Source organism: Pipra filicauda, unplaced genomic scaffold (assembly GCF_003945595.2).
Source record: "Pipra filicauda isolate LSUMZ 115617 unplaced genomic scaffold, ASM394559v2 scaffold109_size3271384_pilon, whole genome shotgun sequence".
In the NCBI taxonomy this organism is placed as follows: domain Eukaryota; kingdom Metazoa; phylum Chordata; class Aves; order Passeriformes; family Pipridae; genus Pipra; species Pipra filicauda.
In genome coordinates this window covers 1,732,044-1,754,149 of record NW_024103540.1, presented here as the reverse complement: position 1 = coordinate 1,754,149, position 22,106 = coordinate 1,732,044, and the positions used below count along the sequence as shown (strand labels likewise).

At 38.4% G+C, this 22,106-nt stretch overlaps 1 protein-coding gene across 11 annotated transcripts in view; it reads left to right on the top strand.

Moving 5' to 3' along the window:
* Positions 1-22,106, top strand: part of EHBP1 (EH domain binding protein 1) — a 212,247-nt gene that overhangs the window by 66,846 nt on the left and 123,295 nt on the right. For 9 of the 11 annotated variants that reach the window (XM_027713141.2, XM_027713212.2, XM_027713873.2 and 6 more), the window contains exons 6-9: positions 13,111-13,292; positions 14,912-15,051; positions 21,037-21,141; positions 21,850-21,972. In XM_027713141.2, coding sequence (XP_027568942.1) covers positions 13,111-13,292; positions 14,912-15,051; positions 21,037-21,141; positions 21,850-21,972 — 550 coding nt within the window. The remainder of the gene's footprint in view (positions 1-13,110; positions 13,293-14,911; positions 15,052-21,036; positions 21,142-21,849; positions 21,973-22,106) is intronic. The other 2 variants (XM_027713798.2, XM_027713718.2) reach the window with 1 other exon arrangement.

The following is a 22,106-nucleotide window of genomic DNA, read 5'->3' as shown; positions in this document are numbered from 1 at the left end:
TTCTCAGTGACAACTGGCTACAGGTTTCCATAAGACTTCTCAAATACCTCTTTATTTTCGTTGTATTTTTTCATGTAATAGAAGACAAATTTTGTAGTAATGATTTGTTGTCTCTCCTACTTAATTTTGCAGTCTTTTTTTGGTAAAAGTTTTGTGATGCAAGTAATGCTTAAAGAAATCAAATTGTGGAGCAGAATTTGAAAATTCCTTTTTATATATTCAATATGCAATAATTATTGTTGTTTGTTAAGACTGCACCGGATTGCTTTGGGACATAAAGCTCTCACTGCCCAGTACTTGTTGAGAAGGAAAAAAAGAGCTGTATCAAGTTTTTTGCAATTAAAAATCTGGGAAAACTTGTTTAAGAAACTATTATCCCAAGAACATGCATCTTTTGTCAGTATAATATGCAGCCCTGAATACAACTCTTTTTATCAACAGTGCAGTGTTTCATATTTAATCAACGTAAAATTGAGTGCTTCCCTCACATGAATGTAACACAGATCAAGTCTCAGCCAAAGCAAATAAAAGAATGAATGCTTTGTTAATCATCCATAACTAATTTGTGCATACACAGAAAAAATGAAATCTGTTTTTGACAAGACCTTTTTTCATAGAAGCAGCAAGGGAGAATTGAACATGTAATGTGCATTAGTAATAGAGAATAGCAATGGGAAGATCTGAGATGTTTGCCTGGAACTATTTCTATTTCTCGATCGTTACAGCATTTAACAGAAACCTCAGATAAAAGAAGGGCAGATTTTTAAGTTGTTTGCTAAAATATAATATAATATAACCTGTGCTGAAGCAGACATTGATTCTTGTATGCCTTGGCATATATTCATAAGTATTGCAGGGAACTGCCACATATCTCTCTGACAAACTCAGCTAATAGATAATACACAGTGAAGAAAATGTTAAATGCATTGCTTCTTTGCACAGGCAGTATGATTGTGTTGCTCTAGTGACAGTGTGGTTATGGTTGATGGGGCAGCTTCATTACAAGCCCCTGTTTTCAGGCTATTGCAGCTTTAACAAAAAAAAAAATCATCCATTTGACTGAAATTTTTTATGCTTGTCAGCCTTGAGGTGAATTTTACTTTAAGTACAAAGTTAGAAGAAATCCATTTAGCTATTTGCCTGATTTAAACAAATTTGGAGGGATGGATGGGCTTTTAAAAACTTGAGGTTTTATGTTTATTGCAGGAACACGTTTTGGAACGCTTTATGTTTATCCTTGCTGTTAAAATGTATATCATGTTGTTTATATATATATTTACATAAAAATAAATAACTGCACCTGCACCATACACCATTCTCGCTGTTGTGTGCACAGGGTGTGACAGCTGAGATGTCTGGCATGTGTGAGCATGCCCCTGTTCTAGCTGCACACAGATCTGAATTTTCAACTGCCTCCCTTTACCCTGGTTATGTACCCACCCTTTGCCCCCTGCTCCTTCCCACATACGTCAGACTCAAACCACCTGTCAGTGGTATGACATTGGTGACATCCACAGATCCCGTATTTTTCCTCCTTCCTTTGCTTTGTAGAGGAGTGTGCTGCACACAGGAGTCCTCACCTGCCAACCACACTGCTCTAACAGCTGGGAGGAGACTTGCGTATTGAAGTTGTCTCAAAACTGGGGGTTTGCCCCTGATAGTGAGCTGCAGGTTTGGATAGAAGAAATAGTAATGAAGTTGCACGGGCAAGAGAACTGCCTGTTGGTGTGAAGACACTTTCTTGGAAAGCCAACTCTCCCAGAGTGAATGTTGTGATCCGTGTCGCAGCCACAAGGCTGAGAATAGTGTTGGCCTTTCAGTGTGTCCCCTTGGTGGCAGTGGGAAATACAGGGAGAGGGAACAGCACCAGCAGATCCAGTAATTTCTCTGTAGTTTGAGGGATTTCTCCAACTGCGTTGTATCCTCTTGTTACGTGTTTTGGTGGTTTTGGCTCATGCCTAAAGTGAAGCTGCGAGCAAGAGAAAAAAAAAAAGCACGGTCATGAATTTAATAATGCTCCAATAATATTACTGAGATGTTCGCTTTGAATAACATCATGCTGTCTTTTTTGAAGTGGCCTTTTAGCTTAAACATAAGATATTTCCAGTGTGATCAATAATTTGACCTGGAGACTCTGGCTCTGCCAAGGAGAACGTTTGGAGTGTGAGCATCGCTGTTTAGCACGTGGCCATCAGGCATTATAGACCATTCAGCCATTTGTTCTGGGCTTTTGCAGTTAAGGTCCAACTTTCAGTACAGAAACAATATAACATAAGAGTCATAATATGTTCCCTTGACACTGTTCAAGGTTTTCTCTGTGGTAGCCTTGCAAATTTTGTCGTTTAAGGTTGTACCTTCACTCTAGGAAGTTATGCTCAGATAATAACAACTGGTTGATGACACACTGGTATTTTACAAATCCCATTTTAACAGGTTTTATCTATGCTAAATAATTAATCTTTCTCTGGAAAGAAGAATGAAAGTATGTAAGGTTGTTGGATCAGTTAATCTTTTCACTTTGTTTCTTCTTCAGTGAGTTTTACCTCAAAGTTGCTTCCTTGTTGGAGATTACAAAGAAGCTGAATAATGTGTTTACGTTTGCAAGTTTGTTTAAATAATCAAGAGTTAATTCTGGGGTCTGTATCATGTGTGTCTTCCTGCATGGCATTTGTTTCCTCAGGACAAGGCTTGTAAGTAGACAGGGCCTGATCTACAGAACCATGGATCTTTCAACAGCTATTCTCAGTATTATATTGAACTCAGATTAAATATTCACTGCTGAGCTTGAGGTATTATTTCAAATCCACCTTTTTAACGTCGAAGAGTCTGGATATTTGTCTTGAAGAGACACCAAGACAGAGTAAGAAAATTTAGAGCCTAGAATGGAAAGAGAAAAGAAGCTCGAAACAACAGAAGGGCTTTTCACATCTGAAACCAACAGTAAATAAGTAACTAGTTTACCCTCTTTAACAAAAAAAACCCACATTTGTTTTTTCTCTAAAGACTGTCTTCTGTTAGGGGACACTAACTGGACATCTTTGTGTAGCTATTTGAAGGTCCAGTACACCATTCATGGGATACCTCTGCATACAGCAGGTGAGCAGTAGAGTGGATTATAAAAATGGAGGCTTCCTGTCAGGCAAAGTAGATCTGAAGTGCCAGACACTGGTAGGTGAGCTTTAATATAGAATTATGACAAGTATTGCCTAGTATTTTAAAACAAAAACCAGAGTGAGTCCCTTTAGGGCAATACATGAAGAAATGTGGAGTTACGAGCTGCTGAGCAGTAAATAAAGTCATGGTTATCAAGTCAGCTCCTCTGTCCTCCCCCTGGAAAGAGGAGGTCACATATATAAAGTGTTTCTTACTCCAGTTTCAGTTGAAAGTTTAGGAACTACCTTTTTCATCTGCTATTTCTTCTCCAACATTAGGTAAATTATCTGCATTTCTACTTTGTTTTGAAGCTAACTACAGAAATACCATACAGTTATACAACAAACCCTTCAAAATCAGGGAGAAAAATGAGCCCAGCCCAGGGGGAATGCTGTGTGGAAGTACCTCAGCTGAAGCAGAGCATGGGAGCTGCTCTCGGAGGCAGGCGGCACGCTGTGAGGGATCCAGCTCAGCACACACAGCTCACAGGAAACGAAGGACTGTTATTTTCTGCCAAACTGCCAGCCCTGCATGCAGTGCTTTTCCCAACAGCCTGCCTCACCTGCCATGTGTCAGCAGTAGCTCAAGCCCAGACTTCTTTAAATCTGCTCCTTTGAGAGGAAAGGTTTGAGGATTTAAACAGCCAGTTGGTAAAAACAAGTTTCTCTGCCAGCTTCAGCTGAGCTTCCATGAGCTTGTGGCCCAGATCCCTGGCAAAATAAAAATTCTGTACGGGAGTTACAGTAGGAGTTACTCTTATATAGCCTTTGTTACCTAAAAATTATTTAATCTCAAAAGCTTTTGCTTACTAATGGTTACTATGTAGTAGCACACACAGACTTGCACACAGCTGTACCCTGTACCTTAGCAGGCCTGGGGAGATGGTCACACAACTGACTGCTGAAGTGTTTGGGGACAGGAAAGGAACAGACAGTCCCTACCAGGTATGATCCCAACAGGAGAGTGTGAATGGCTGTGAAAGGGAAGCAGAACTATTAGGGTGTTCATGAGCTCAGCATGTTGGGATCTAGACTTTCCAGGAAAAGATGTGCTTTTTTTTTTGCTGCTAAGGGAAGCAGGATAGTCAGGCATTCCATGGTTCCTGAGTGCTACAGCACAAGCTGTAGCTCTGCAAACACAAGCAAAAATTCACGTACTTCACAAAGCTACAATAGTGTTTGCATAAAACATGAGGACCGACTGAGTTTAGCAGGTGATCAAAGGCATCTAACGGTAAATTTAAACCTGTCATTATAGAAGAAGAGAAACTTGCACAGCATCTCTAGAGAAAATGATCTGAAAGAGCAAAAAAGCTACAAATACTAAAACAAATGTTTCTCAAATCAGTTATCAATCTCCTCTATCCTTCTGTGGGAGAATGTTCAGGAGTTGTTCCCACATTACTAAACAGTCTAAAGGAGAAAGCAATTAAGATTATATAAATGGACACATAAAGCAGTTACCACGTCCTCTGCAAGGTTCAGTATTTCAGGGTTCGGTGGTTATCTGCTATTTATTAAAATTATCCAGCTCACCTATAAATGTTTCTCTGTTGTCCTTCATAAGCAACAAGCCTACTTTAGAAGGGGATACCTGTCTCATATACATGGTCTATTAATAAATTGCCCAACTAAAATTTTAACCATGCTCATAATTTGCAGTCTGTCCAGTAGTTGTCTAAGAAGCTTTTTGCTAGAGAAACAGGACCTCCAAATTTTCTTGGTGTTATTTTGCATAGTGTAGATGAATTACCTCAGCGTATGAGGTATCATTTCGCTTTCTAAACTTCCTATCTGATGTTAACCCTTGGAGATTTCCAGAGTCCGTGAATGCAAAGGATTAGCCTGTGAAGATGAATGGTTTGTTTTTACCCGCAGTAGGTTGGTTGAGCACACCCACAGGTATGATTTTGGTCAGAAAGAACCTTTCACTACATACCTCAGTCTCTTGGGGTGCTAGTGAAATCTCATGGGGCTATAAGAAGACAGTAGCTGTAGTAGCATGTTGTGTTTTCTCTTTGCTTACCAAAATTATCATGTCTGCCTGTGTTAAGTAAGAAACAATGTGTGGTGCTTCCAGTATTATGATTCATCAATACAGATGTGCTATTAAAACCATCACATTGGCATTTTTGGAGTAGCCTTTTAGCCTAAACCTGAGATATGACCAGTATGCTAAATAGTTTGAAACAAGGGCTTCGGTTCTGACAAGGACGGAGGGCGGATTTATATTTATATATATTTCTGTAAATAAGTGTAGCTGCTTCAACTTTTAAAAGTGTTTTGTTTCTTTCCCAACCCTCATGTCTAGGGCTCCAACCTTTCTGGTATGTGCAGAATTTTTTAAACATTAAATTCTCCATTCAAATGCATCATAGTTCCTAATAATGTTCTGGATACCTTGAACCATTATTTGCTTTTAGACAAGTTCTCAGCCGAGATCGTGCTGCCTTCATTCGGTCCTCCAAATCTCCCATCTGCCTGTCTAAATTATTTTAACTGACATAGTTTCTAATTTACTCTCTCCAGTTGAGAGAGCTCCCTGTAGCTTGTCTATTTTAGCATTTAATTGCTGTATACTCTCCCAAATTAAATTCTGTAGTGATCCATTTTGCTCTGCCAGTGAAGCAGTGATCTTTTCATCTAAGCAAGATGGCACGTGCAGCTCAGCCCCGGGCTGGATCCTGCGCCGGGAGAGGGAGAACCTTCCGGGCCCCCCTCCAGCAGCGTGTGGGGGCTGTAGGGGTGGTGGGGATTGTGTCAGAGGACAGCTTTCCTCCAAAATGGTCTCCACTTAATTCTGAAGCAAAAGGAGAGTGAAATACATTGTTCCTCTCAATGGGTTTTTACAGCTAGAAAAACTGCTTTGTCAATTATTTTCTGCCCAAGTTTGCAGCAGAGTACTCCTCCTTAAAATCTGCATGTCTTTGTGAGCTTTCTATCATTTGCTTTTATAAAAGGTGAAAAGGCAGCCCCTAAGAATATTACACTGTACGTTTTCCTTTTCTGCAAGAAAGACAGTCAAACCCCATTGTTGTTTTTGATAAAATAACAATATCCAATTACAAAACTCCTTGTCTTCCCTAGTTATGTCTTTTTGGATAACGTTTGTACAGTGCTTGCAAATTACTTAATATATTTCTATTAAAGAGGGACCATTTAGTATCTAAATAATTAAGAACTGCAGTACTTTTTGATCTAGTTTCTGCTGGATGGAAATATTTTCCTGTTTTTACTTGGTATATGTGTATGGAAGGGAGGGCACTGGAGCCTTGGGGGTTACAGGCTGCAGCTCAGCAGGGTTGCAGGTCTGTAGAGGCAAGCTGAGTTCAGGTGTGCAGAGGTAAAATGCATCCTGCTGATTTCTGTGGAGGGACTCTTCCCCAGCCCAAATAACCCAGAGCAATATACCCCATGAACAAAACCAAGCCATTGTTTTGATTCTGTGTAACTCTAGAAGCTTGAAGGCAGTTTAACAGAAAATACAAAGCTGTTTCTTACTTATTTGCACCTCTTATATTAACCTCGCAGAAGACTTGCCAGTCAGTTGGTAAGTACAGGACACAAGATCATTAAAAATATGTTTTAAGGAAAGAAGGCTGCATGAAATTTGCATTACAGCATTATTCATCTCTCCTTTAAATTAAGAGTCTGGATTCAGACCTTTCATTTGACTTGCTTCATTCGAAACAGAGTTGGGCACTGTTTAATAGTGTGATGTGTTTGTCATCTGTGATCATCATCTTCTGAGTAAAAGCAGGCTGTTTGTTTTATAGCTGTGATACAGGCTCTCTGGTCCTAGTTCCTTAGTCAGAGTATTTTAGTCCTGTTTGCTGTGAAAGGACTGCTTTAGTAGGGAGAGATGGGGATGATTCCTAGAAAAGTCTCGTGGTACATGGCTTTGCCTCACATTGTTCTCATTTTAGAAGGAGATCAGGCTATATGGTTCCTTTATGCTGGGCAGATATGTATGGAACGGCGACACTTACTGTATAGTCATTTTTGGGATGTCTGACACTGCTCAGAGTCAGGAGTGTTGTGGCAGAGAATAATGTGTGGTTGCCTTACTGAAAAATTTGTGTGATAAGTGGGTCTGGTCCTGTAGCTGTGACAGTAAATACAGCTTCATTGGCTTCATTTGAACTGACTGCAGTTTGGTCAATGTTAATTTTTCCTTCTCTAGACCCAAAATTTGTAATGTGATGCTCATTTGAGGGTTTGTGGAAGTAACTTAAAATGCTGGAGAGGGGTAGTGTTGGGGATTGTTCCATGAAAAACCATCCATAGCTATTTGAAGCCCTGTTTGCAATCTGTGTCTGTGTATGTCTGTAGGTCTCCAGGCTTTAGCAGAGCTGAGTACCAGGTGCTCCTCTGCAGTGGGAGCTCATCTGAGCCTGGCCCTGAACTACTCTCAGCTGTGTGGCTTCTGATTGACTTAATTTTGTCTCCCTAATGGTGCCAGTGAATTGCACTTCTGTTGGTGTCTGAGATGACAATGTTTTTAAAGTCTGTACAAACACAAACAGCATGCTTAGAAATTGGGAACTACCTGGATTCATTATTACAAAAATATTCTTCTGTACAAAAAAAGGAATGCAACTATTATTGACTTACTTAGTACTGCTTGCTCTACATATTTCTTTGTCTGAATTCAGAAATCAAAGTACTCCAGGGTATTGGGAAGTCTTTCTATTTTTTATGTTAATTTTTGTTTTGCCAGCTTTGAGCTCTTATTATTATTCCAGATATTAATAATTTGCTAGGTTTCCTAAAGTATGAGGATGCACAAGTATCAACCACTCAGTGGGTATAGTGCAGACCCAGCCACACACCTCATCCTGCTGTTTTGCCAGCTGGGAACAGCTGATACAGCTTGGTGTAGTTCCCAGACAGGGTTATTTCACCCAAAATATGGTGTATATTTGAGAGATTTCAGGGACTACAGGAGTAGGAGGAGGAGTGTGTCAAGGGAGTGAAGCTGCTTGTGAGAGAAAAGCCTAGGATACAAAAGCAGAAATTCCCAAACATAGGAGAGTATTATGGAGAAGTATTGCTATGTGTTTATGTGTGGGTTTTATTCCTCTTAAGTAAATTACAATGATCACTTTTGTGAATAGTGTACTTTGTAAATAATATGCAGGTGTCTCAGAGCCTTTCATTGCCCCAGCACAGCCATTATTCTATTGTGCAAGGAGATAGGCTGCCATAGTTTCTGCTAAGTAGTTATTTTTTTAATAATTTATTGATGATTTCTAAAAGAATGGCACTTTTTGTTTTTCTTCTGGTATGCTGCTTCTCTTGCTGGAACTATACAGTAACAAACAAGAAACAACAAAAAACAGATTGTTAACCAGTATTCCACATGTTCTCATATGAACCCGACACTGCCCATTCTCAGTCTCAGTAGGATGTTTGAGCTGGAAGATAACATCGAGGTGTTTGTATTTTACTGGCATTGTATATTATCTTCTGTCTTTCTGTGACTTTCAGATATCATAGTTGATTTTATTTGCATAATGCATTGCCTTTCTTAAAAAGTAAAGAGTTTCCAAATTGCTGTTTTCTTAGAGAATGAGCTCCACCTCTATAGTTGTGCTTTATTTTGTCACCTCTCCGTATTATTACATTGGATCGTTTCCCTCTTGTGACTTCAAAATTGACTTTTTCATACACCTTTCACAAAACGGGATGTGGCAACTCTGGCAGTCACGTGGATGTAAAATACCTGGAGGCATAACTGAGCCTCACACATTTTAAACTCTGATTATATAGTCAAAAGCAGAAAAGTTGAGCAATTAAAATATTTGCCTTGAGATTCCTGGTTTACCATCCACAAAACTCTACATGTTCATATGAGACACAAGTAATACCAGATCAGACTTTTACTATTAAATGGCTGTTATTTATTCAGTATCTTACCAAAGTGTGCTTCTCTTTGGAATAACTCATTCCAGCCTACGGCTGAGCCGTTTCTGTCTACTCCTGTAATAGGTGTTTCTCTTGGATTATATTGTCTCTGCTAATTTAAGAATTATTTATTCTTCTGCAAGAACATTTCTCTTTGGTTTTGGGGTAATTCATTGTATTATACAAAGCATGTAGGTTTTTTTGAGGAAAATGTTACAATCTTCGTAAGAAGTGGCTATTAGCATGTTCTGACATTTAAAGACAATTTTTTAGAAGTTGGTTGTGTGTCAGAGTAGAAAGCACAATCCATTGTGAAATCAGTCATGGACCTAAGCACCTTGAGAATATTCTTTTCAGGGGCAAAAAGAAGTTTCCCCTCCTCTACTTATGTAGCTAAAACCACGTAGGGCCAAACCTGTAAAGCTTAAAAGGAGAAAACATTGCAACACTTCTAACTTCAGTTTCTGGGAGAGTAGGAGTATGTACTTAAACTTGCACGTGAAGCAAAATAAAACTTGAAAGGTCAGGGACTGTCTGTTTTTGTTTGGATTTTGGAGGTTTGGTTGTTTTTTTTCATATGATTAACTTACAAATTTGGATTTTTATAGGCAATTTGGAACCTGAAAAGCCAACCGCTGTCAGTGTCCCACAAAAATATGTAATAGATTCATTTCTTAGGAAGACTGAACTCGATTGCCAAGTGTATCTTATTCTTTACAGCATGTCAGGATATGTAGTGGTAGGAAAATCTTCTTGCACGTGGCTGACTTCTTCCCTTTGCACTGGCGTACCGCTACCTTCACTCTTGTGTCCCTTTTCCTCTACACCAGATAATTCCAGAAGGTTTCTTAATGAATTGCTGAAGATCATCTTCACTGGGAGAACTTCACCTCTTCCTGATTCTTGTCTCTTATGCATTCTCTGATCCAGATAATCCAAAGCTGCAAAGGATAAGATGATCATTAATACAATAAGTAGATACTGAGTGAAAATGTAATTTGATGTTATTCCAAAATATATCTGTATATATATCCAGCTTTTGGATGCTTGCAAGCTTAATGCCGTGTTCTTTTTCTTCACTTCAGAATCACCATTGAACTGGAATTTGGATTGTCTTGTCTTGTTTGCTTTGACTTTTTTAATAAGATCACTTTGATAAAGACATGGTGACATCTGAGTTATCAGACAAGATGATGATGTGTTTGTAACAAGTGAAAGTAGCTCTGCCCCCAAATACCCCTGTTTATTCAGAGTCACCGAAGTGTATTTGTGTCCCCTACAGTGCTCCCCTCACGGGACCTTGTGGGAGGTCTGTGTGTTGCTGTTGTAAGGTAGGGTGCGTGTAACAGGTGAGCCAGCACAGAAAAGGCATTGATAGTTACACAAGGAAGTAAATCTAGACCTTTGTTGAATTGGGGTGTTCCCAGCTGCTGAAAAGTGATTTTTATAGTCAAAGTGAGAAGGGTACTTCAGAATACAGACATGATGTGGCTGAGCAGTGATTCGTCTGGAAGGCTGGAAGCAAGTAGCCATGTTTATGTTTTGTTCTGTCTAAGATCTGTTGATCTTAGTAAGATCAACATCTTACTAACAACATCAACTACCCAAGATCTTGTAAAATTTATTGTCTAAGATCTTCTTAGGTGTACATATACTTGATATTTTTGGGGGTATTTTAATTGATGAAAGGGAGTGAGGACTCCCCTTAGAAAAGAAAAAAAAGTAACTTTTTAAGGAAAACCTAATTATATAATTTTGGAATAAGGAACAAATGAAGAGTCTTTCCATGCAATTGAGTTAATGTTACTAACTATAATTTCAAAAAGAAGAAATGTGATACTGTAATACAGGTTTTAAAACCAGCTAGGGTATAAATGGTTTTTATGCATAAGCTCATCCCAGTGGATTCAAAGGAGACTCGAGTCCAAAGTGTGACAAATGTTTCCTAATCATTATAGCCCAGCAGTGGAATGTTTTCCTTTGGCCTGGCTGCAGGTACAGGTACATTCAAGTTAGAATCATGCAACTGTAGAACAGCTCAGCTTGGAAGGGAACCAGAGAGATCATCTGGTCTTAACCTTTTATGGGACAGGGAGACTACATGAGATTATCTAGCGCCCTGTCTAGTTAAATCTTGAAAACCTTCTGCAATGGGGACTCTACCATGTCCCTGAGATGATTGTTTCAGTGATTGATTGTTCTTGCTGTGAAAAATGTTGGTCTTACATAAAGATGAAACCTCCTGGTGCAACTTGTACCCATTACCCCCTTGGGCTCCAAGTTACTTCTTAGTTTCTGGTTGCTCCTGTTCTGTTTGGCAGAAGAACACGTGCACCAGTGTGGATAAGTAGTTTTTACCACGCCAGTTGCATAAGTACTTGCACACCACATCATATATGCCAGCTTTCTTTAAGGATACATTTGAAAAAAATAAAACTAGGGGAGGTTTAGGCAAACTTTGTATTCACCTTGACCACCATTTTTACACAACAGTATGAATACTGAAAATTTAGCTTTATGAAACAAGTTGCTGTTAAGATACAAACTGTTTATATAATATACCTTGACCTGGAGAACATGCCCAAAAGAAACTCCGTGTCCCTCACATTGCTCTCTGAACGGGTGCTGCAATAAACCTTGCGTTGGGTATAACGAGCTGTGATGTTGGTTATTCTAAAGGTATGATACAATAACAGATTATTGTTGCCTAGACCTGTGTAATCATTGGAACTCTCTGATCGTACTTTCCGTTTTACACATTGTCAGAACCTTGGACCTTAATCTTGCTCTTTGATTGGCAGCTGCAGCCGGGGAAGGAGCACTTGTATTGTTTGTGAGAGTCGCATCTGTTCAACTTGATTCAGCTGAGAGTATTTGCATATTCTTAAGTATTTCTTCTGAGAGGGCCTAAATCCTTCTCAAGTGTTTGATGCATTTTTGAAATTCATTCATAAGGTATCTACATGCACTAATAGTTCTGTATAATATTGCTGTGCATAATCTGTCAGATAAGGCTAGTTTTTTAAACAAGGTATTCTTTGGGGATGACATATTACATTCTGACTTATTCTACTGGGCGGAAATGTCAAGTACTTTCAAAAAGGATGCTTGAATGTTTTGATTGAATTAGTATTCTTTATTCAACACAAATTGTCAACTGCAGTAAAATGTAGTCTTATTGTGAGAACGTTTTTCAAAAGAGTTAACAGCAGGGCTTTTTTGTTTTATTTTTTGTTACTGGAGCTTTTATTGCATATAATCGTTCTTTTGCTGCCGTTATTAGATGGAACAGGAGAGTAGATTCTTAGATGCATTTTAGATTAATTTGTTTGAATTGTTAAACCGTGGGCAACACTTTTATACTGAAATACAACTCAGGCTTTTCAAACAAAACTTTGGCTATTATTTTCCTCTTTTCTTGCCCTTTATTTTTTCCTTGCAAAATTTTTAGCAGTGTTTTTGGAAGATCTGTCAAATTTAACTTCAGAAACCTGTCACTCTTTATAGTGCCTGCACAACACTAATGAGAAGTACCACTGCTTTGAAAAATATTCAGGTGTTACATTTAAGCATTGAACACAATCTAGATGAGCTCATACCATTGCGTAAAGAAATATATGCGTGGTTGAAACCCATGACTTCCATAGGCTGGAAGTCGTAATCCAGAACTATCCTAGTTTGGACAAAACTACTCCAGTTTGCTGTGAGAAGAAAACGAAATATATTTCCACTAGTTTAAAAGGATGTGTGCTGTGGATGCTACTTCAGCCTCAAGTCATTAAAGACATAGGATCGCATATGGAAGACCACTACCCATAATGAACAACCTTTTTTTTTTTTCAATTGCACTAAGAAAGATGCACCACCATCAGTGGCTGACCTATTTTAAGAAATGGTTTTCTGTCTCTAGACAAGGCCATAGCAATGTCCACTGCCTGTGTACTTGAAAAAAAGAATGACAGGTTTAATAAGTGTATTTTTTGTTTTGTGCACGTGCAGGTTTTAGTGTAACAGACCTTTTACATTAGTTTTGTTTTTCTTTTGCTTTCAGGAATCTCCTTCTGGACGTAGAAAAGCACTTGCCACCAGCAGCATCAACATGAAGCAATATGCCAGCCCCATGCCTACACAGACAGATGTCAGGTTAAAATTCAAGCCTTTGTCTAAGAAAGTGGTATCTGCCACACTCCAGTTCTCGTTATCTTGTATTTTCCTGAGGGAAGGAAAAGCCACGTAAGTTGTTGTTTGTTGGTTGGGTGTTTTTGTAAGCCAGATAACCTGCTTTGTGTTACTTTTCAAAGAATTCTTTGGATAAAGAGGTCTTTCTGTATAGAATGGCAGAATTTGAGAGAATCCTTCAACATACTTATCATTCCTGCCGTACTTAGTTCCTTGACTGGGTAAAAGTCGTTTCTTACTCTGATTTCAGTCTTGTGTTCTTCAGTGACAAATCACTTGTGCACTGATTACCACTCCCTTGAATTGCTCACTTGGTTCTGTCCCTTATTTCAATGGCTTTTGAAGGGCAGAGGTTACAGATTGATTTTGCAGATCCTGTAACCTCTCCTGCAATTTCTGTCAGATTCCAGATGTCAAATGTTGACGACTTCATGTGCATGGAGAACGGATTGTTTGTCACCCATCCTTTTTCCTTTTAGTCTCTAGAATATGGCAGTGTGAGAATGGCAGCACAAAAAGAGGTAGATGGGGAAACTACTGCTCTAGTAGTTCTTCTACCTCTTTTCAAATTTCTTTTTCCCCCCAAAAGAGTAACAGTTTACTTCCAGCTTTCAGTGTTCTGAATGCATTTTGTAGACATTGCCTACTGCAATACCATACCTCAAAAATGTTGCATGAGCAGCTTTCCAGGCTGCCTTGTTAAAACTTACATTTGGACACTAAAAGGCTTTTTGTCTGCATGCTTTGAAAACCACAGATGCATTAATTACTATTAATTACTATTACTGTTTCCCTTCACTAATTAACCTGTTGTGAAGCACATCTTGACATATCATATAAGGACGATGCTTTGAAGTATTTAGCTTGTGATTTAACATGGTTTAAGTGCAGCTGAAAATGAGAATGCAACAAATCAGTATCTGATAGCCTCTTTTTTTGAACAACCAGCATCCGTGAACTATACAGTGAATAGCTATACTAGGCTCTTAGTGGGTTTTGAGGCCATAATGTGTAAAAGCTGATCCATTTAAGCTCACATGCAGCTTTTCCCATTGAAATTGGTACATTTCAGGCTGAAGACTGTAAGTCAGGTAGATTGTAAGTTACTAACAGTGCTTTCATACTGCCCTGAACCAGGGACCTGAAAAAGCTGTTATCTGTGAAAGCATTGGTTTCCAGTATGTGTAAATAGACACTGTCCTACTAATGTTTTTTTGTCTTGTTGATGATTTCAGATATTTAGAAAAGGAATTTTAATTTCTATAACAGCATCAAGAGTTATAAATGAATGTAGTGATAGGTGTTGCATGCAACATATGGACAGTAGGTCTGGGCAAGCATTTTCACTTTAACCAAAGCAGACCAGAGAAGCATTTATCAGCCTATCTGGGCTCATTTAAAATTTTAGGAAGCAGACATTGAATTGACTCTTAATGCAAGGTAGTATTATTTTTAGCCTTTAGAAATGTGTTAATAGAAAACTTTCCCTTCAGAAATTAATATACATGAGTGTGTTCATTTTGTTATTTCACTATATTCAAAATCAGATCTGAGATCATAGACCTCCCTGAAGAAAACATCAAAATATTTAAAGAATTTTTAATAATGTGGTAGCATCAGATGTGGTATTAACAGGCTGCATTTTAATGTCTGGTATGAAATTTGTTATTTAGGGATGAAGACATGCAAAGCCTGGCTAGTTTGATGAGTATGAAACAAGCTGATATTGGTAATCTAGATGATTTTGAGGAAGACAATGAAGAAGATGAAGAAAACAGAGTGAATCAAGAGGAAAAGGCTGCAAAAATTACAGGTTGGTTTTACCATAGGCATGGTAAATTATAGTTTCCTTTGCTAATTGTAAGCTGTTTTCCATGAGTTTTATCCTTATTTGTGTTTAACTTTAAAAAAAACCCTACCAAACAAAACAAAATTTAGGGTAGCTTGATTGAAGAGGAACCCATCCATAACTCAACAAAGTTTAATATTTGTGAATTTAAGAGCATTGATTTCTGTATGTGTGTGCTGGTTTTGGGAGAGAATGCACTAAGTAGGTAGTATTTTAGGAAAGCAAAGAACCAGTGTGAACAGAGGAATAGAAAAAGCGGAGGAAAAGAGTCAGTGAGTGAGAAGACAAGAGGGATAGGCTCGAGTGAAATAATGAAGACAGTTTATGAGAATAACTGCAAAAAATGAGTTGTGCCATGGACAAATGCTGAGGTTCTGCTCAATAACATGGCAATTCCAGGCAGCAGACTTCTGCCTTTTGGGGGGGGTGTCTCATGGAAATGAAATTGAGAGTCTGTTAAAGGACTTGAATGGAATTTGAAAATAAGGTTGTTTGAAGTGAGATAGTGTAACCACATTTGAATTGCTGATGCAAATGCTTAGTGTGTCCAGGATAGCTGAACTAATCGATGCAAGTCAGATCAGGATGAGATGGTGTTAAATTGTTGGTAGAGATCAGTATGTAGTACTGCTCCAGGTGAGTTCTGTAGGAGCTCTTAGTGTAAAGATCAGGAAAAGAAAATTAACTTCTGGTGCCAGACTTCATAACTTCCAGTGCTTTTTAAAAATATCAGAAATAAAGGGATCCTTCTCTAAGGTGGGGAAGAGTATCCCGAGCAGAGAAGCGAATTGTCAAATCTGTTCTTGAAAATTCAGAGGAACATTGGTTTGGCGTTATGAAACATTGCTTTCATCACTTCTTTTTGAGCTTTCGTTGCAATCAAAAGGTTCAGCCTGAAGCAGTTATTACTTAGTTACATTTAGTGTTGTGAAAGGATGCAAATATGTTTTCTCTATGCTTTACATATTCAATTACACATTTGTACCCTGACCAAATCTTTACTTATGCTCTATGTGTCTGGCACAGAACAGATTGGAAAGTCCAGAATGAAATATTTGAGAGACCAAGATAATGTACTCTTGGTCAGGGAGCAGTGATATACCAGTCTGGTCAGACTGAAATTATTCTGCAGAGTTGACTCCTTTCCCAGTGTAACCAGAATATTTCAGATCAGAACACCAAACAAAACCTGACATGTTCATCAGGCCCCATGGGATAATCAGAGAAGGGCAAATAAAGGAGAGGCAATGTAAAGTCTATAGAAACTACTGTGCACAAGAGTTTTATTGAGATCTGCCTGGATACTGCACTGAGGACTGCTACAGAAGACCGATATGCAGAAGAACAGCAGCTGAAAAGCATCAGATCTTGTTTCTCAATTTTATTGATTTTGCCAACAAATGACTCCTGAACAAGCAATAAGTTTAGACTAGTCCACTATCCTTTGGCTGTGGAGTGAACATCCCTGGAGATAGATGGGGAAGGAGGAGCTGTCTGATGTGCAACACAATGTCCTCACTCAAGTTGTTTTGGAGTCATTTCAGCTTTTCCATCTGTTGTTGCAAAGGCCAAAATTATCTGTTCTAAGCAAACAGTACAATACCTACTTGAAATACTTCTGAAATACACTTTTTCTGCACATCGCTCAGCCTGTTCTGATACTGTTTTCCAATGATTCAAGATGGGAGGGTTGGGTTGTTTTTTTTGTAGATGAATCATTAAGGAAACCTGAGGAGGGAAATGTCAGCCTTGGATTTTTCTTCTTATGTTGGCTACAGTAGCTGAGTTGCGTTTTCCCACCTTAGACAAGGAGAAGGATGTTGAAGGGGAATGAGTGCACGTAGTTTCCCAAGCAAATGGGAGAACATAAAACATAGGGCAGAAAGTAAACGTTAATAAATAAACTGTAAAGTATCTATTTCAACATGTGTTTGAGGTTGATTTCATAGGCCGTTGGAATGACTTCTGTAATAAATGTAATGAATGGGGAAAACTAATAATGCACAGGGAGAAGAGCTGAGGAACCAAGAGAGAAAGAGGTAGGAATCATTGTAGAAAACCAGGAGGAAATATAGAAGAAAATGTAGAAATTTATAAGAAAAATTTAGAAGGAAATGTAACAAAGCCGATGTAGCGAAGTACTCTTTCTAAAATTTCTTTCAAAAATAGTGTTCACACAATGCCATAAAGTTAATTGAGGAAGTTACATAACCCTTTTGAAAGCTTGCTGCTACCAACGTTTTCTCCTCTGCTGCTGTGTTGGGTGTTGGCAACAAGGAGCCGGAATGCTTCACTGACTCAGAGTTCCCTGCGGCAAATCCCTCACCTCGGTGCGCCTGTTTTCCCAACTGTAAAATGGCTATACCACTTCAGAGGAACCATGGGAGCATTACATGGTTAACGTTGGCAACTGAGCTTTGAAAAAGTTAAGTTCAAGTAGCAAAGCAGAAGGGATTGTTCTCCTACCTTTGGCTCAAGGTTTTCTCACAGAAGCGATGGATGACTTGATGACTTAAGAGTTGTCGTTGTCAAGGCACAGCTGCAAGAGGTGCTGCAAATCTTTTATCACAGACACTGTTCCTTCTAGCAGTGTACAAAAGTTTTGTTGTTTTTGTTTGTGGGGTTTTTTTTTTATTGGGCCCAAAGTTACAGTCTTACAGGTGAACGTTTATATCTACTGCTAGGAGAACAAGGGAAATCTGCTGTATGGGGCTCTAGATGGTGCAGGCGAGTTAGGAAATGCTGCTTCTCTTCCTTGATGTGTTGCTCAACTTTGAGTAGGTATCTGTGCTCCTGTTTTCTTCAGCTGTGGAATAGGTGGTGCAATTCTGACTGACCTTAAAAGCACTGTGGAATTTGGTGTGGTCAACATGGGAGCTGTTGCCACTTCAACTGACCTTAAGATCAGACTGAAAGATGTTTTTTAAGTACTATGTTAATTTAAAGAAATCCCCCTCCATCTCAGGCTTTTCTCCTCTTTCTTCCCAGTCGTTCGTGTTTAAATTTTTTGTGTGTAAAAGCGGTATATCCACCTGACTGTTCTGCTTTCTGTGAAGCTGAAAACTGTGTTTGTCACCATGAATTTAGTTTCAAATATTTTGTTTCTACACTGTTAATATAGATGGATTTAAACCTCCCAGAATTATTTGTCCTTAGTCTTCAGTTGAAGACAAGGCATCCCAACATACCTGAAGAAATGTGCCTCATAACTCACAAACAGGGTAGTAATAAATATGTTGCTTCTCTTAATGTTTTAATTGCTACTTAGAGCCTCATGCTGAAGTTAATAGTTGCCTGCTGCTCTATCTGCCCAGGAGCACAGTGACTGTCCTGAGGCACCACATGGAATCAGCAACATGCCCATGTGCTACCTATTACAGGAGTCTGAATCCCAGCATGTTTCAAGAGCGGGCTTCTGGACAGCAATATGTGTAACCCTTTCTTGCAATTTGCAAAACCATCCCTCTGAAGTAAACTTCTGATACATTTACTCTTTTTTGTCAGGATCACTAAGCTGCTTTAAAAAAAAAAAAAGAAAGAAAGAGAGAAGAATGAAAAAAAACCCAAAATCCAAAGCAGTGATTTATGTGACATACTTGTAGAACAAGCTAATGTATGTTTGTAGATAATGAGATTTATAAAAGATAATATAGGATATAAATCTCCAACCTACCATTTCCATACTCCAAAATATTACATAAACCATTTAATATTGTAATGAGAAACATTGTAGTGCATATGGGTGTTTAGGTTGGCAGATAGGACCAGGTGATTCAGACCACATCAAAGAACTCCCTCTTTTTAAAGCTCTGAACTTAATTTGTTATTTTCTGACAATAAAAACTGAATTGTAATTGTTTTGGGGTTTTTTTTCACATGCTGTCATAATAGATTGTAAATCATGTCAGCATCTCAGCCTGTTTTGAACTAGTAATTCGTTAGTACTACTGTTTTATGAGGTCAGCTCTGTTTTATTTGAGTACAGGAAGGTATTTTCCATTGTGTTTCTTGAGTCTTAAAAATTCCCAGAAGGTAGTATTGTATTGTTCAGATCTCTAAGGTGTATATATGATTTTATACTGAGAAAGCTAAGTTTTGGGGCAGTTTTGGTGTTATTTTTTAGGATCAGAGTCTTGTTTGTCGGAGCTAAAAATATGGCATTGAGGATGGTTGAATGAACTCTATGTAGACAGATAGAAGTGTAATCACATGTAAGTAGATTTGTGCTTTAAGGTCAGGAACAGTTAGAAGGTGTGTTACAGAGGAATTATGCTGATGGTTTGTCACTGTCAGCATATGGTACGTCCAATAGGTATTGGCAGAGTAGATAATTTATCTTGGTAATTTGCATATTGGCATATCTTTGTAAAGCAGTTTGAATTTGGCAAGGAAATTTTTGACCATATGACGGAAATATTTTCAGGTTCTGGACTGCTTTGGGCTTCAGGTTCTTTGTGCTGTCCGTGAAGGCATGAAATTAGGAATGGTGTCAGTGTCAACTATGAAAAAGCATGAAAAAGCCCCCTCAACCAGGAAGTTCTGGGTGGCTGTGGGCACCAACATGAGTTGGGACAGTTATGATACTACTCAATTTTTACCTCAGTTTGATATTTTGCTCCCTGAAACTAGTTCAGCAAATAAAGATGAACTTTTGCTTTCTCAAACAAAAGCCAGATGAGAAAAAGTTTAAAACAGCAGCGAACTAAAAATGGTACTAAGAACTAGCTTTTTGTGTACACAAGAAATTGAAATGTAAAGGAAATACAAGAATGACTGGCATGAGAAGTGTGCAGTAAAGGTGTCTACATAGCTTCGACTTCACTGGTGACACCCAAAGACATCATCCCTTTATTTCATTGGGAAAAAACAGGAGATGGAAAAGACTCTTAGTGGGGCAGTGATATTCAACGAGCAGGATCATCTCTTCTGCACAGGTTTCTCCAGCCTGTTTGTCAGCTGGAAGGATGAGTACTGGTGTCCCCTCTCCACAGAAACCTGTGCTTGATGTCTCTCAGACATGCCTCAGGCTCAGTCCCCATTACTACAGAAGCTGCATTTGTCAGATGCTGAGGATGGGACTGCATTAGGGGCTAGCAGAGAGGAATTTTTCCCCTTGGGCCATAAGCCACTAAGACCTAGTTGGTTTTTTTTTTTCTTTCCTTCCAGAATTGTGGAGGCATCAACAGCTTGGTTATAATTAAACTTTAATATGTTTTAAAAATTACTAGTTCATGGCAATTTAGACCTCTCTACTGTGGATAGAAGGTGAAATAGGATTTTGCCAAACAGTAAGGTGTTACTTACATAGCATGGCAGTGAAAATTCAACCAACATCCATACGTTCAGTTTACATTCTCATGGCACAATACTGATCATATATTTTAGAACTACTTAGATAAATTCAGCTTGTCATAGATCAGAATTTAATGGTGACTAATTGTAAATGTTAAATGATCAGTGTATGTGTATAAATAAATAAAATATTTAAAATGTATGTTGTATATATTAGTTTTCTGTAGCCTTAAGAGTTCGGGAGGAATGTAAATTTTCTGGGCCTGTTTTGTGTTGATTGACAATGTTTTAATATACGGGTTTTCTTCACAAGCAGGAAAAGTCTTTAAATTGTATCTAGTACATGGATCTAAGTTTTGAACTGATGTGCATACTCGTCCTCATAAAACTAATTACTGTTGCTGACACCAAAAATCTAGGTTTTGTTTATGTCTGTTTCACGTTAAATTATCACTGAAGCACCTACTCAGGCACTTTGCTGTAGTTATATAATTGTAAGGACTCGTTCTAAATCTCTTCTTTTAATTAACTCTAAGTGTCTTCTCTTTTGCCCTCTTTCCTTCGCTCTCTCTCTCTCTCTAGTAACAGTGTTCGTTCCACTTCTGTTTCATTAAATGCCCTTGCCTTACGTTTGTCTTGACTGGCTTCTATTTACAGAAATTGTAAACCAGTTGAATGCTCTGAGCAGCTTAGATGAAGATCAAGATGACTGCATAAAGCGAGCAAATATGCCTTCAGCTAAATCAGCCAGTTCCTCTGAAGGTCTATGAGCTTTCATCCTTTCTTTCTGTTTCTGATTGTATTTACTGTGACCCATTACCTTTTGACTCCTGCCTGTATTCAGCTGTCAGTTTTATCTCTGTGCTTCCACCCAGCATGACTCTCAGTAATTTGTAGTGCATCCAACAGGTAACAACATGATAGAGAAAGAGCCTGTCTCCGCTACAGCTCCGTTGTCATCTGATAATGAACAAGAAAGAAAAAAAAATTAAAAAAAAAAAAAGTAAAAAACCCCCACCAGACCCTAAGCCTAAAACATTAGTTTTATAGTCAGTAATACCTGACCTCTCCAACGTGACAAAATGTCCCCTCTCTGCTTTTATGTTCACGTTACATCCAAAAATTTAAAATTTCCTGCCGATAGTTAACATGTATTTGTAGAACCAAAATAACTGTATTTAGCTTGTTAGATGTTCTGCAACATTTATTTAATGAAGAAAATAAAATACTTTCTTAGTAGTTATTTCTGTTACATAATATTCTGATCAGCAAATAGAAATTTCATTCATTTCACTTTTTTTTTTCCCTTTGTTGGTGTACCTACTGGAGTGTGTTAATTTAGTCGTGCAGTTCATGCCATACCCTGGTGCAGTGTTTCAAGGAACTGTTGACAAGGAGCTTTTTGAGCTTCAAATACATTAGATGAACAGTTTGTATCTATATTAAAACAATGTTCTAACTTGTTTGTAGAGCTTATCAATAAGCTTAGTTTTCTGGATGAAGGGGAGCAAGACCTGGCCAACTCCAGCACAAACCCTTTTGGTGATCCTGATGCAGCAGAATTAAATCCATTTGGAGACCCCGATGTAGAAGGTAATGAATTTATTTTACTTAATTCATCGCTATTTGCAAATGCTTAGTGAAACATGATTTCTATTTCTGTAGGACTACAAATGAAAAATTTTATTTTGATTAAATAGAATTGTTGCATGCAGCACTGAGGTAGC